This window comes from Sorex fumeus, unplaced genomic scaffold, assembly GCF_029834395.1.
Source record: "Sorex fumeus unplaced genomic scaffold, SorFum_2.1 ptg000044l, whole genome shotgun sequence".
NCBI classification, from domain to species: Eukaryota; Metazoa; Chordata; class Mammalia; order Eulipotyphla; family Soricidae; genus Sorex; species Sorex fumeus.
In genome coordinates this window covers 64,210,334-64,225,915 of record NW_026606101.1, presented here as the reverse complement: position 1 = coordinate 64,225,915, position 15,582 = coordinate 64,210,334, and the positions used below count along the sequence as shown (strand labels likewise).

The following is a 15,582-nucleotide window of genomic DNA, read 5'->3' as shown; positions in this document are numbered from 1 at the left end:
GGTCCGTTCAGGAGAGTCTGTAATATTTTAGGAGAGTCTATAAATCAAAGTTCCTTCCAGGGAACAGGCCTGGGAGATGGCAGAGCTGGGCAGAAGCATTGATGGAGGAAGGAGAGGCGGGCGTATCTTTGCTGGGGAGACCCGCCTTCTTCAGAAGGGTTGGTGCCCTGCTCATCTCCTGCGGGGAAGGGTCTTCTAGCTTGGGGGAAACTGGCCCACTACCCAACTGACTGAACCCCAGCGGGGACACTGTTTATAAAGAAATGGGGAGTTGGGGAGGACCCCAGCTTGGAAGCATGCCCCTCATTCTAGGGACCTGGAGAGAAGAGCGTCTTGGGAGGCATGTGCCAAGCTCTTTGCAGAGGGGGAGCCAGCTTGATTACAGCAGGGGGTGTTGGGGGTCCGGGGAGGCCTTTGAGCCCCATGGCTGGACTGGGGTGCTGGGAGAGGAGAGGAAGGACGGTGTCCGGTGAGACTCTGCAGAGCTGGGGTCCCTAGCAGGCGTTCGCTCAGTTCTTTATCAGAACAAGTGGCTTATTGGCTGGAAGTGGGGGACACTGAAGCATTTGCAGACAGCACTGAGCACGGTGGCCAGGAGTCCTGCTTCTCAGCGTCTCATTGACGGGCGCACTGGGAAGGAGAGTCTGGGCTCTGCTGGGACTGAGCCCCCTGCCCCCCACCCCCGCCCCAGCCCTGGAGACTCTGTTCTGGGTGGTGGGAGGAGGGCCAGCCCGCTTTGGCTTTCTTCGTGCGTCCCCTCCAGCTCTCGGTGACCTCTCGCACTCATGGAACTGTGGTTCTGCAGGGTAGTGCCAGCTCAGAGCGGGATGCCCGGCCAGCACCACACCTGGCCGGGAGCCCGGCCTGCAACTGGCGGGAGCGCTGGGTTGTGGGATCAGGTCTCAGCCGTTGTTTCCCCCAGAAATATGCGTCCCAGGGCTGGGACCTCGCCACCTGCCCCCTCTCCAGGAACATTCCTCACCCCACTCGTCCCCATCCCAAGAGCACTGTGGCTGTGTCGCAGTCTGCCTTATTTTCTGCAGGTTTCTGTGAAGGGGGCTGGGCACCCCAGGGGCAGGGCAGGGCGGTCAGCAGAGGCCGTCACTGCTCCCCTGTGGAGCAAGCCAGCCAAAGCCCCCAGCCCTGTCAGTGCTTCTGGCCACCTGGTGGGGGGGTGGGGTATAACCCCCATCCCCACCCACTCTGTTGCGTGCCTCACCCTGACGCGAGTGGAATCACGACGTTGCCAGGGTTTTCCTGAAGATTACAGCTTCAAGTGAGACTGTGGGGGCTGTGGCTGGAAGGGACCCCTCTGCTTGAGGGAGGTAACCGAATGCCCCCCAAGCCCGGCACTCTCCCTGTGGCCCTGGGAACGAACCCCTCCTGCTGCTCAGATTGTGCCCTTCGTGCTTCTCCCCTGTGGTCTGAGGCCCTTCTGAACCTTCAGGATGTCAGGCCCTGGGCAGGCTGCCACCCCTGGTGCCTGGTTTGCAGGTGAGCAGGGAGCTTCAGGAGCCGGGGGACCTCTCGTCCTAGCTGTGCTTCAGTGGGTGCCGAGGAGACCCGGAAACGTGGGGGTGTCTCTGGGCTGCACCCTGGAAAGGGGGGTAGTCGAGACCCTACTGTGTGAGTGGGCCAGTCTCCGGCTGCTCTCACCTCTCGGCTCCAGTCGGCCGCTGCGTGCCTTGGGGCTGAGTCCCCTCTGCTGAGCTTGAGACAGAGACTGGGGGGCAGGGCATGGATTGGGGGGTGAGTCTGCTCTCGCGGGGCCTTGGTACCCCAGCGCCTAAGTCTAGGGCAGAGGAAAATGTCGACTCTCCCTGCCATCTCGCCCCAGGGCCAGCCAGTGGCTGAGGGGCAGTGTCTCTGGTCGAGCAAGGCTGGCAGGGGGGATCCTGTGCCCACATGCAACCCTAGGGTCCTGGAGATCAGAGTGAACTGGCCCTTGTTTCCCCCCTCGCCCCAAGGGGGCCCAAGTGGAAACCCCTGCAGCTGGCAGGCGTGGTTGTCTGATGGGCTGGGAGGACTCAGGGTTGCTGGAGCACACAGGGCAGGCGGGGAGGGGCCAGGGAGCAGCTGTGTGGGGGCATGAGGTGTGTGAGGACAGCAGAGAGGCGGCGCCACTCAGCTCGGCGGGGACTTCCAGGACCCTGGGACCCCCTTGCTTGGCAGCGTGCCTTCCCAAGGCACCACCCAGCACCCGTGGGAGCATGTGGCCAGGCTGAAACTGTGCCCCTTTCCCAGGACCCCTGCGCTGAACCTGGGCCCACAGCCTGGCAGGCACTGGTGGTGTCTTTCAACATTTCCACCCCCACCCCTTCTCCCCTGCTCTGGGGCTTGCCCAGCAGCGACACCCGCAGTGCACCCTGGGAAGCTCAAGAGGAGGGTGCACTGGTCCGGCCCTCCTGCTGTCGACAGGCCAAGAGTTCCCATCAGTTAAACAAACTCCAAACAGCATTAGTGCCAGCTTGTCAGAAGATCAGCTGGCAGCAGGGCCTGGTCATGTGCTTCCCGTGTCCTTCCATATCCTGCCGCGGAGTGAACTCCCCGCGCTCCCAGGTCAGGCTCGGACACTGGCTTGGCCGGTGCAGGGTGTGGCTGGAGTTGGTCTGAACCGCTGTCCAGCAGCTCGGGGTGCAGGGCATCCTGGGTGTGGCGTGCAGGGTAGCCATGCGAGGGTGGGGTACGTAGGGCAGGGCTCCCACTTGCTGAGCTGGGGGTGGGGGTGGAGGGCAGCCCACACTCACGGCCGACTGGAGCAGAGCCGGGCACCTGTTTGAAGCCAACAGGAGTGTTTGAGATGACTCGGCAAGAGGAGAGAGTGAGAGACAGAGAGATAGAGAGACAGAGACAGAGAGACAGAGACAGATAGATCATGGTGTGTGTGTGTGTGTGTGTGTGTGTGTGTGTGTGTGTGAACTCAGATCTCACAGGATGTGTGATCAGTTCTTAGATGAACGTCAAGCAGCCCTGGAGACCTTGTTCTTGTAACATTTTGATTTCACAGCGCAAACACTGGAGAAATTAGAGTCTTGCTCCCAATCCCAGGGTCCCAAGGTTTCTGGTGCTGGTTGGCTACGTGTGCCTGCATTCATGTGTTTGTGGGGTGTCTGCACACTTGGTGATTATGTACGTCTTTGGCCAGCCAAGCTAGCCTCCCCACTTCACTCAGCTCCTGCCCTCGGCATAGAAGGTGTCATCGCAGTGAAGAGCCCAGCACACGGCTGGTCCTGTTTCTCTGCAAAGCACTGATGCCAAGTGCAGCCCCACCCATTCTCATTCCTTGGGATACTCTCATGTTGGCCGGTATGCTGATAATCACAGAACAGACTAGTCCCTGTTTGTTTGGAGCATCTGAGAGGCATAATTTATTCCCAATTTAAAGGTCATGCTTCTAGGGCAGGAGAAATGGCACAGTGGGCAGGGAGTTTGGTTGCACACAGCTGGCCCAGGTTCGATCCCCAGCGTCCCATAGAGTCCCCCATACACCACCAGGAATAATTCTTGAGTGCAGAGCCAGGAGTAATCCTTACGCATCGCCACATGTGACCCCCAAACCAAGAAATAACTGAAAAGGGCCATGCTTTTTATTCGCCTTTCACTTTTAACAGAATTTTAGACTAATAAAAAGGTGCAAGGATAGTACCAAGTTGCAAGAATAGTGGGAAGAGTTTCAGAAGGTTGACTTTTCACTGCTCTTGAATTTGTAGCCTTCCTTGTCTGTGCTCTTCTGTACCTTCAAGGAAGACTAGCTGATGAAAGGCCTGAAACCTCCCTACTCTCACCCAGGAAGTACATGGCCAGGCAGGATTAAGCCCAGGTCCTGCTGTGTGCATGTGTGAGCTGACAGATGTGGCTGCACTGGGCTCCTGCTCCATCAGCCCAGAGAACTCCTTTTCTTGTGCTGCAGGTCTGCTAGCAGCTTGTCTCAGTATTTTGTGTCTTCATTTCAGCTTCTTTTTAATTTTTTAGGTTTTGGGATCACACCCAGTGATACTCAGGAGCTACTCTTGGCTCTGCACTCAGGAATCACTCCTGACAGTGTTCTGGGGACCATATGGGATGCCAGGTATTAAACCCGGGTCGCCGTGTACAAGGCAAGCATCTTACCCACTGTCCAGCCCCATTTCAGATTCATTTTTTTAATTTGCTTTTTGGGTCACACCCAGCGATGCTCAAGGGTTATTCCTGGCTCTACACTCAGGAGTCACTCCTGGCGATGCCTGGGGGAGCATATGGGATGCCGGGGATCGAACCGAGGTTGGCTGCGTGCAAGGCAAATGCCCTACCAGCTGTGCTATTGCTCCGGCCCCTTAGATTCATGTTTAAGACTTTTTGCTGGGTATCAAATTCTGTTGACAGTCTTTTTCTTTTAGTGCTTCATCAGCCTTACTGCATATTCATCTAGCTTGCTGGTTTTTTTCCACAAGGTAACAACTTTTCCATGTTTTTTCCATGTAATCCATTATTATTATTATTATTATTATTATTATTACTGACATCTGGCAGTGCTTAGGGCCTGCTCCTTGCTCAGTGCTCTGCGTCATCCCTCCTGTTGTCTTTGTTTAAGAGAGATTAAAAAAGATTTATTTTTTTATAATGTTGGAGTACTGATATTTAGTCAGCCATTGATTAAACTAATTGAATTGGGCATAAACTCCACTTAAAAGAGATTTAAATACTTCAAATAAACACATCTTCACCCTGTAGTGACTATTTTCTATTTATTCTTCTGTTGCGTAGAAATTTATTTCCAACTGGTGTTATTTCACTTTCTCCTGAATGACTTCCTGAAACTTTTCTAATCATGAGAGTCTCCTGGTGATGTCTTTTGGTATATCTATTTCTTTCATCTTTGTTTTTGATAACATTGTCTGGGGCTGGAGAGATAGTACAGTGGTTAAGTAAGGGGCTTCCTTTGCCTATGTCCAACCCAGGTTCTGTCCCCAGCACCACAAGTGGCCCTCCAAGCACTGCCTCCCTGAGCACAGAGCCAGGAGTAAACCCAGAGCACCACTGGGTATGGTCAAAGATGAAACAAAAACGGTAACACAAAAGATTATTGTACAGTATGTACTTAAGTCAAAGTTCTAGAATTCTTAGTTAATAGGTATTCTTATAGGTTCTGTACACAGAGAGCCTGCATTGTTCCAGAGGAGAAATCACTGTTCTCTTGGTGTTTGTTTCCCTGTGTTCAATGGGCCCCTTTCCCCTGCATCTTTCAAAATTTTTCTCTTAGCTCCAGTCGTGCGCAAATTTGAATACTGTGTGCCCTAGCATGGTTCCATCATGCGTCCTTGGCTTGGATTTCGTTAAACTTACTGGATCTGTGAATCTATAGGTTTCCTCAAATTGAAAATATTTTCAGAGAGTATTTCTCCAGGTGTATCTTTCTGTCTCAGTTCTCCCGACTGGGCCCTCCTGGACTCCAGTACGCGTCCGTTTGGCTCCGTGACACAGTCTCATTGTTTTCTGCTGCTGGTCCCTTGCCTTCATTGATTCTTTTCAGATCTCACCTGTCTTCAAATTCCTTGATCTTTTCATCAGCAATCAATCTGGGATTAATTTGTTAATCCCACACAGTATTTTTTCGTCTCACACATACTAGCTTTTGATTTGAATCTTTCTTTTATGACTGACTTTTTGAATGTATAAAATGACTATTGCCTTGGCTAATTCTAATAATCCCTGTCAGCCTGAAGTCAATGCTGATTGATTTTTATTCTCATTAGTGATTGATTTATGTATGTATTGAGTTATTTTGCCTTTTTAGTGAGTTTCTCTGTGTTCTGTGTTGGAAGTGCTTTGTAGACACATCCTAGATTGCCGGTTTGGGTCCAGGCCGCAATAAAGTATTACAATAAAGTAGTCACACAAATTTTTGTTATTATTGATTGGTAGGGCATTTGCCTTGCACGCGGCTGACCTGGTCTGCCCAGGTTCAATTCCTCCGCCCCTCTCGGAGAGCCCGGCAAGCTACCGAGAGTATCTCGCCCGCATGGCAAAACCTGGCAAGCTACCTGTGATGTATTTGATATGCCAAACAGAGTAACAACAAGTCTCACAATAGAGACGTTACTCGGCCCGCTCGAGCAAATCGATGAACAACGGGAGGACAGTGCTAATCTGCTAATTGATTTCTGTTGCTTATAAATTTAGGTTTATTGGGGTCAGAGCAATAGGACAGTGGCTGGAGCATTTGCCTTGTACATGGCTGACCTGGGTTCGATCCCTAGCATATGGTCTCCTGAGTCCATCAGGAGTAACCCCTAAGAACTGCCCAGTGTAGCCTCCCGCCAAAACAACAACAACAAATGTATGTATTGTGGGTCTATTAAGGGTGCAACCACATAATGTTTCTAAAATGTCCTTATCTTAATTAAATGTGCTAAAAATAAATTAAAATTTAAAAATAAATTTAAAATACTTAACTTGCTAAAAAGAGGCTAGTTGTCATCTAAACCTTGGTGAGGCATAATCTGTTTGCTTGTGAAAGTGCAGTGGGTGCAGTGGAGCAGAGCATGGTACTCGGGGCTGGACTGTACTAGGAGTGATTGCTCGTGTGGAGTCCAACTCCCCAGCCCCCGAGTCTCTCTTCTGGTCCTTGGTTTTGGCAATCTTGCTTCATGTGCATTGTCTCATTTTGGGTCGTCTCAGGTGAGAGGATGGTCCCTGTTACTCCCTCTTGACCAGAATTTAGGGTTTAATCCTGTGTTTGTTGGACCCATTGGCCTGGCACCCTACTGGGACCTGAGAACCCCAGGGTGGTGTCCTTCGGCGACGTTCATCAGTTGATTACATGCCCACGGGAATGTGCCGTGAGTCCTCCACACAGACTCTTAAGCAGCTTTTAGCTGCCCGACTCCAAAAGCTCAGCATTAGCAGCAGGGCTAGTTTCATCTCACGAATATCGCCAAGCCCTGCGGTTGGTCTCGCCTTTCTTTTCTGGCTCGTACTGTCAGGGATTTCAGGCTGTTCCTTAGTCTAACCCCAGTGGCCAACGGAGACGTAGATGTATCTCTGTGACACACCCCGCGCCAGCCTCCTCTTTCCTGCCCATCCCTTAGCCTTGTAGCTCTCGGAATTCTTACATGCAAACAAGAGAAGCCCCAGTTTGCCCCTGAGCTGCATGCCCATACAGTGTGTGTGTGTGTTTGTTTCAGTGTGTGCTTGTGAGTGTGTGCATATGTGTGTACCTGCTCCTGCGCTCAGCTTGCCCCTGAACTGCTGTGCATCCCCACATTGTGTGTATGGTGTGTGTGGTGTGTGTGTGGTGTGTGAGTGTGATGTGTGGTGTGTGTGGTATATGTGCATGTGTGTATGTGATGTGTGTGTGTGTGTGTGTGTGTGTGTGTGTGTGTGTAAGCAGTGGGGATGACCCAGGGCCGAGTCTGGGGGTGGCGTTGCGCCCTTGCTGGCTGCCGGCTGGGTCTGGCGCTGAGACCCACGTAGGTTTCAGGAGCAGCTGAGGCAATGGAAGAAGCTCAGGTCCTGCAGTCCAGATGCAGGGGAGGAGGACCTGGGAGTGTCCACGCTCGGGGGGGGGGGGGGGGGGGGGGCGGGGGGGCATCAACGGGGCCAGGGAGTCTATGAAACAGTGTAAGAGCCAGGTGGCCCCTGGGTCCTAATACTGCTGTGAACCGGTTTTCACATCTTAGGGGCTCCTTTGAGGGGAAACAAAGGAGGGAGGGAGCTAACCCAGGCAGCCCGGGCACCCAGCAGGCGCGGGCCAGATGGCACAGCCCCTGCCAGCCCGGGCCCCTGCCCTGGCCCTCCCCCGCACCTGAGCAGACGGTGGTGCTTCCTTGGGTCTCAGGCCTGCAGGCTGGGGTGGGGGTGGGGTGACATGACTGTGAACATTATCAAGGCTGAGAACAGGGGTGTGGGGGGGGGTTGGGGGAGGTTGTCTCCACCTGCACCCCTGTTGGTCCTTTTACTGACTGAATTCCAGGCTGGAAGCTGTAGTAGCCTGAAGGCCCTGGGGTGACCCCTGTGACGGGGACCCCTTCACTGCGCCCTAGGTGGAGCTGGGAGCAGGGGAGCATCTCCTTGCTCTGCTTCCTTCCCCACCCTGCTCACACCTTCCACACACAGGCCTGCTCGAGGCCCCACACTCCACCCACCCCTGCAGGCTGACATTTCTGAGGGAATGAGCCAGACCCCGACTCCCAGACCCAGAGCGCTTGGAGACGGCCTGCAGCCAGAGCCGGAACCAAGAGCACCGGCTTCCAAGTCAAGCTAGTGCCCGCTGCCAGTGCCCCCTTCAGGTCCGCTGCAGGCTGAGCCATCTCTGCGGGACCCAGGGCCCTCCTTCCTGGCATCTCAGGGTCCTCCCATGGTCTCCACTGCTGCCCACCAGGAGTTCTGGGCCTCCTTCCCTGCCCTCGCTGGCTCCGGGACCCGGTTCCCTTCCTGCCCAGCACTCAGGCCGCCCCTGCCTTCTGGCTCTGGACACTCTTTGGGGAGTAGACTAGGCTGTCATGGAGGGGGACACTGAGGTCACCCCACTGCCCTCTCAGCTGGAGGAAGAGGGGAATCCTGGGGTGGAAGTGGACCCTGGGAAGCTGAGGGTATGGGCTGGGTGGGGAGATCTGCAACGCCCTGAAGGCTGGGCCCTGGGAGAGAGCAGCCGGCCCTAGCAGACCCCTCGCCCAGGGCTGCTCGGCGGCCACCTGCGTCCCTGGTACTTGCCTCACCGCATCCTGCTGTGGGGATGCTCTGGGATGGAAGCGGGAGTCAGTCGACTTTGGCCCCTCCCTGGGGCCCTGTGCAGCCAAGGCCTGCAGGGCCCCCTCTCCCCGCCCTTCCTGGGGGGGGGGGGGGGGAGGGGGCCAAGTCTCCACCCTGACACATGATACCACTGGCCTTGCAGGCTGGCTAGGAGTCAGGAGTGGTGGTTGCCCTCGGCTCCAGATTCATACTGGGGTGGGGGAGGGGGCCCTGGGGTTGCAGGGCTGCGGTCAAATATGGTCTGTGTCCCCCAGGGCAGTGAAGGACAGGCCTACAGCCGCGCCTCCAGCCCCCCTTTCCCGTGTGTCCGCCCTCTGTGGGGCCGGCAGAGCTGCTGGCCCAGGGAATTAGCACTTAATTAAAGCAGCAGCAGCTGAGCTGTGCGCATTTCTGGGTTTCTTAATTACTGCAGACTCTTTGGGGGCGGTGTGGAATGGGATCTTTCACGGCTGCTCCCGGCTGTGAGAGGCAGCCCAGCCACCCTGCAGGGCTCAGGTAGGAGCCAGTTCTGAGCTCCCCCGCCCCCCAGCTTCCCAGTTTGCAGGGAGGATGGGACGGCATGTTCTGTTTTTGTGGGAGCAGGGATCCGAAAGGTTTACTTGAAGTCTCCTCCCGCCTCCCTGGTCTGTGCCAGGCTGGCATCATGCGTGGGGGGTGGGGGGGCAGGGAAGGAGGGGGGAGGTGAGGGTGTGTGCTCTGCGGGGGGGGGGGGGGGGGCAGGGGGCAGGGCTCCCTTGTGGAGCTTGGATGAGCCCGAATGCTGCCCCTCCCCCCCAAAAAAAGGCCTGGCCTCCTTCCAGCCAGGGCAGCGCCACACCCCCTGCAGCAGACCCTTCCAGACACTCTGACCCAGGCCTGGTGCAAATGGAGCCCGTGAACCCCCACACCCAGGGCTGGTGTGTGTGTGTGTGTGTGTGTGTGTGTGTGTGTGTTGGGGGGCAGGGTCAGCATGCGTGTCTCCAGGGAGCAGACATCCTCCAACCGCCATGGGCCCTTCTCTGCCTTTCCAGTCATGGTTCTGCTCCCCTCCCCGTCACTGCCTCCTCTTCCTCTCCTGGCACTCCTGCCTCCGTGTCGAGTCTCACTCCCGTCATTTGACATCTTTGCTGTCATCACGCCCATTGTTAACTGGGGAACTGAGGTCCTGAGGGAGGGCGGCCAGCTCCCAGTGCCCCTGCTCTACTGTCTAAGGCATAATCCCGGGTCAGGGGTGGGGCGCTCTCTCCCAGCTGCCCACCTTCTGTCCAAGATACTCACACCTGCCTGGTACATCTTAGCTTCTTAAATTGGGGGTCACAACACTGAATGTGGAGGCCGTGAGAACTGTGGCAGGAGTGAAAATATTCTATTTTTTTTTTTTTTTTTTGCCTTTTGGATCACACCTAGTGATGCTCAGTTTACTCTGCAGTCAGGAATTACTCCTGGCAGTGCTTGAAGGACCATATAGGATGCTGGGAATCGAACCCGGGTCGGCCTCGTGCAAGGCAAGCACCCTACCCGCTGTGCCAAGAGTGAAAAGATTCTTCTGACAATGCAGCAACCAGAAATTAATGCAGACTCAGCCGCGCCCTGAACCCCAGGTTGATCTTCTAGTCAGGATGCATTTCTTGGGGAGCTTGAGTGGGGAGTATTGAAGAAGCTGTGTGTCCCGTGACTCTCTAGGGAAGGGACATCTCCCAGAGGACCCGGGTGGGGTGGCCTTGCTCCTTGGGCCAGGGGCCAGACTCTCTGCACATACCTGTGCTTCCTGTCCAAGAGTTGGCCAGAGGTCTCATGTCCAGCTCCAGGTCAGGGCCGACGTTCTGCAGGCTGTGTAGGCAGACAAGCCACTGAGCTAGGCTCGGTAGGAGCAGTCCCATGAGATCAGGCAGTGTAGACAAGCTCTCTGCATCGAGCATGACTGGACAAATGTTCCTTTATCACCCTCCACTTCTTCCAGATGCTAGGAGGGCAGTCCAGGGCATTTCTGCCACTGCCAGGCCCTAGAGGTCCCTCCCAGGGTTCCGGCAGAAGCTGGTCCTGCCCATCAGGAAGTTAGCATCCCCTTGCAGTTGGTTCCAAGCTTACCAATTCCTCTTAGCTCTGCTGGTGGTTCTCCGTTGGGAGGTTCCAGCCCCTCAGAGTGCTTTTGCAAATGTAGGGGAGGGTCTGTGACTGGGAGTCCTGCTGGTGTTTCCCAGCACCTGCAGGACCGGGCAGGGAAGGCAGGTGGCTCAGAAGAGCAGCTTGTCTTGCCTCTTCTGCTCTGACTCCACGTATGTGACTTGTGCCTCTGGAAAGACTGGCGTTTGTGTGGTGGGACTCACAGGGCGCCTTGGTACCCGCTAAACCTGCAGCACCTGCTGGGGGGGCAGGGCCCCCTCCCCCGGCTCTGCCCCCCACTTCTGTGTCTGCAGTCCAGCTTCCTCGATGTCTGTTCCCTGCCCCCTTCCTGTGTGATGTGTTTGCAGCGCCTCACTGGTGTTCCATGCTGAACCTTCTTTCTCTTTGCTTTGCAGTTGGGAAGACCTCTCTGATCACACGGTTCATGTACGACAGTTTCGACAACACATACCAGGTGAGAGCCCTGGGCCGGGGCTGCTGCCCTGAGAGCTGGTGAGCTACCCAGCTCCTTCTCAGGCACTGTGCCAGGGGTGGGCTGGCCCCAGGAGTCAGGGCTTCACTTTCCTGAGAAGAAGCTCCCAGCCCCGCTCTGGGTCCTAGGTCCTGCTGAAAAACCAAAACTCGGGGAAGGAAACATTTTCCAGAGGGAAATCCGTAGAAAAAGAGGATTCACGGCAGCCTGTTTCCTTGCTCCCTTGGGAAGGTCTTAAACAATTACAGTTGACCTTGAACCTTACACATGAAACTACTTAGATGCAAAACAGAGTACATAAACTTATGGCTCTGATGAAAAACTGTACTGTCCACTGTAGCACTGTCCTCCCTTTGTTCATCGATTTTCTCGAGCGGGCATGAGTAACATCTCCATTGTGAGACTTGTTACTGTTTTTGGCATATCAAATATGTCAGGGGTAGCTTGCCAGATACTTGCGGGATACTCTCGGTAGCTTGCTGGGCTCTCTGAGAGAGGTGGAGGAATCAAACCCAGGTCGGACGTGTGCGAGGCAAACACCCTACCCACTATGCTATCACTCTGGCCCCCGACGAAAAACAGCAATTAAAATTTTTTTTCTTAATAGCGTTTTCTTTCCTCTAGTTTACTTTATTGTAAAGGCGTGGAATATAAAACATGGAATATAAAACATACCACAGTGTGTGGGAACTGTTTCTCCGAAGGCTTCTAGTGCATCGCAAGCTATTGGTAGTAAAGTTTGGGGACGTCAGTGTTCTCTGTGGGTGTTTTAACTGTATGGGTGTCAGTGTTCCCCATCCCTGACAGTTCCAGGGTCGGTGTTTGATATCATGGGGTGTCACTTGAAGGAAGATGGGTGAGAAGTTCTTGAAGGTAGAACCGTGAGAGATAATACAGCAGAGAACCCGGCTCTGGTGGGTGATGTTGTTTGCGTGAGCATGCGTGCACACACAGAGACGTACATGTGCGTGCACACATGGACACACAGGCAAACATACATGTGCATGGGCACAGACACATACATGCACACATACACAATCTTTGCACACATGCAGTGTGCACACAGACCCAGGTGCAGACAGGTATGTGTCTGCACACTCGCACACATGTGTACACACAGAGTCACAGAGACACTTCCTTTCCTGCCCTCACAGCTGGAACTGGCTTCCACCGCTCTGTGTAGACAGGAGGCTGGACAGGGAAACCTGTGTCTGGCTCTTGCAGGTAGTCTAGGGTCAACTGGTGACCTGAATGTGGTTCCAGAAGACCTGGAAGCGCGGGGATGGGGGAGTAACATTCACCCTCCTGGCTCCCCCTGTGGTCGGAGGGGTTGAATTAATAGAGTGAATTTGTCCTGCTGTTAGAGGTATTCCCAAAAGGCACCAAACTTAATCATTCCTGCTGTTTCTGGGGGGAAAAATGTTATTGTTTTGTTCTCCTAATCAAAGCAAAAATAACGTGGTTTTCTGTGCCACTGGGTTCCAGAGATATCCATCTCCAAGGGACGGGGCAGGTGCTCCTTGAGGTACAGCAGGTGTGGCGATGTGGGGCCATCAGGGAGTAGATCTCCGGGGGCTTGTGCATCACCCACGCGGGGTCGAGGTACTCAGCATCTCCCCAGGGTATTTGATCATGGAATCCTTTTATCACCAAGTCCTATGGGGGGCAGATATTTATAGCACACACTCTGCAACCGTGGTGCCCGCTGTTTCTGTTCCTCTGCCATCCTGGCCCTGCAGAGGACAGGAAGCCCAGTGCCATGCTCACAGGGCCGCGCTGCCTGGGCTCTGGTGACTGCCCTCCTTGCCTCCTGCAGACCCTGATGTGGTCTGAAAGGCAGGGAACAGGGTTGGGGCAGAATGTGAGACTGCTGGCAAGGGTGGTGTGCACCTCTCTCCCCTCCTCAGCCCTCCTCTCCCCTCCTAATGCTCCCCTTCTCTCCCCTCCCTCCCTCCTCCCTTGTCCCCATCTCCTCCCTTCCCACCTTTCCTCCCTCACCCCTCTCCTCCCCTCCCTCCCCTCCTCCCCCTCTCTTTCCTTCCACCTGCCTTCTTCCCCCCTCTGCCCCTCCCCCCTTCCCCTGCCCCTTCCCTTCACCTCCCCCCTCCCTTCTCTCTCTCTCTCTTTCCTCTTTCTTCTCTGCCAGGGTTGGGTAGGTTGTCTTGCGTGACCTGCATTCCAGAGGAAGGTGCCAATGTTCTGAAGTCTGACTAGGGTGTGTGTGTGTGTGTGTGTGTGTGTGTGTGTGTGTGTGTGTGAGAGAGAGAGGGGGGGGGGGTTTGGGGGGAGTATTGATTATGAACACTGCCCCTACTTGATGATGATTTTGAGTAGTAAGTTGCCCGTCGTGCTTCTCGGCGAGAAGGTAGAATCCGCAGCCCTTGGAGGGTTGCAGTTCTCAGCACCTTTGTGGACTGTCATGGTCTCAGCGCCTTGGCAGTGATATTCAATGGTGTGGATTGTGGTGTTGCTGCCCCTCAGAATCCTGCCCACCCCAGTCTCCCTGATTGACTGCCTGCAGCCTGTCCACACTTTGTGCAGGAGGGCTGCGTTTGCGCCTCCCACTCTGGCACTGTCACCTCTGCTGGACCCCCCACCTCTGCCGTTCGAGGGTCCCCTGACTCCCCAGGCTCAGAGCACTGTGGTGACGCCTGCCTCCTCTGCAGGCAAGCCCTGTGCTCAGCCCCAACGGCTCGTACCCTTTAACCCCTGGACATGACCCTTGTGCCCGGCAGCGCTTTAGAGCCCACGTCAGGCCCGTGTTGTGGCAGATGGTTGAGAGACGTCCCCCCAGTGCCCCTCTCTGCGGGCTTCCTCGTGGTTCCTTCTCGTGGCAGAAGGTAGTTTCCTTCCCGGTGCCCTTCAGAGTGCTTGTTAGGCTGGGCTAGCTTTAATGAGCTCTCTGGAGATGCTGCCAGGGGAAGTGTTGCTTTTGTGTTTTTGTTTTCCTTATCTGGAGGCAGCAGGTTGGGGAAGTAGATGAGACCCACGAGGGGGGAGAATGTTCCTCACTGAGTCCAGAGCTAAGGCTGTTCCCCAGCCCCTCAAACATCCTGGGTGTCAGCCACTGCTGCCGCAGGCCCCGCCATGGGGTGGGGATGGCGGCATGGCAGTTCCTAGTCAGCCATCCCGGCTCCCCTTCTGGAAGGCCTTGCCCACCCCCACACTCCACCATTTGCTCCTGGACAGCAGATGCTATCTGTTTGCTGGGTTGAGGGTAAGCGTGGAGGCCAGGGCAATGCGGGGGGCTGCCTGAAGCCCCAGACCCACAGCTGACCACAGAGCTGGCCCTCGTAGGAGCCCTCGCATTGGCTCTCAGACCCAGAAAATACTGGGTTCAGCAGGTGGACACAGAGGAAAGCGTACCCCCCCCCATTGCTCACAGCAGGGGGACAAATACATTCCCAATGATGGACACCCTGAAGGGGACAAACAAAAAGTGAGGGTCACTCTTGGGTCAGGAGCCCTTATCCAGGAGTGGTGCAGACTCAGGAGCCGAGTGGGCATCCGTCCCTGTCTGGAGAATGGGGGAGATGGAAACCAGAGCTCCCAGCCCTGGGGTCAGCGGGGGCTCTCTCAGAGAGGGACAGTCATTCCTCAGGCCTCAGTGCTCCTTCAAAATAGTGTTACTCACAGCAGAGGCCAGGGCTGACATCCCAGCTTGGCCACTTAGCCATGAGAGCCTGGGCTAACGTACCAGGACCCTAGGATCATACTTTTTTTGTTTGTTTGTTTGCTTTTTGGGTCACACCCAGTGATGCTCAGGGATGACTCCTGGCTCTGCACTCGGGAATCACTCCTGGTATTGCTCAGGGGACCATAGGGGATGCCGGGGATTGAACCTGGGTCGGTTGCGTGCAAGGCAAATGCCCTACCCGCTGTACTATCACTTCGACCCCAGGATCATACTTTTTTGAGTTTGGGGGAAAATTCCTAGCATACTCCTGGCCCTGTGCTCAGGAATCACTCCTGATGGGACTCAGGCTACCATATGTGGTACTGGGGTTGAAACCAGGTCAGCCACAGGCAAAGCAAGCCCCTTACCAACTATATTATCTCTCTGCTCCCAGATTTGCACTTTTTTTTTCAAACACAGAAACTATTTGGTTGGGATTTAACCTTCTATCTCCTAGACCAGTGACCTTAAACTTGAATAGTAGGAATGTGAGTAATTTACATTTACCACACCAGGTCTTGAGTGTGACCCCAGCATGGTCCCTGGAGCACAGTGGATGTATTTCTGTGGCCCCCAGCACTGATCCTTCAGGCCCACAGGA

General features: G+C 55.1%; 1 protein-coding gene across 1 annotated transcript in view; it reads left to right on the top strand.

Moving 5' to 3' along the window:
- RAB6B (RAB6B, member RAS oncogene family) overlaps positions 1-15,582 on the top strand; it is a 42,468-nt gene that overhangs the window by 5,671 nt on the left and 21,215 nt on the right. Inside the window, exon 2 of the mRNA XM_056121569.1 lies at positions 11,229-11,287. Coding sequence (XP_055977544.1) covers positions 11,229-11,287 — 59 coding nt within the window. The remainder of the gene's footprint in view (positions 1-11,228; positions 11,288-15,582) is intronic.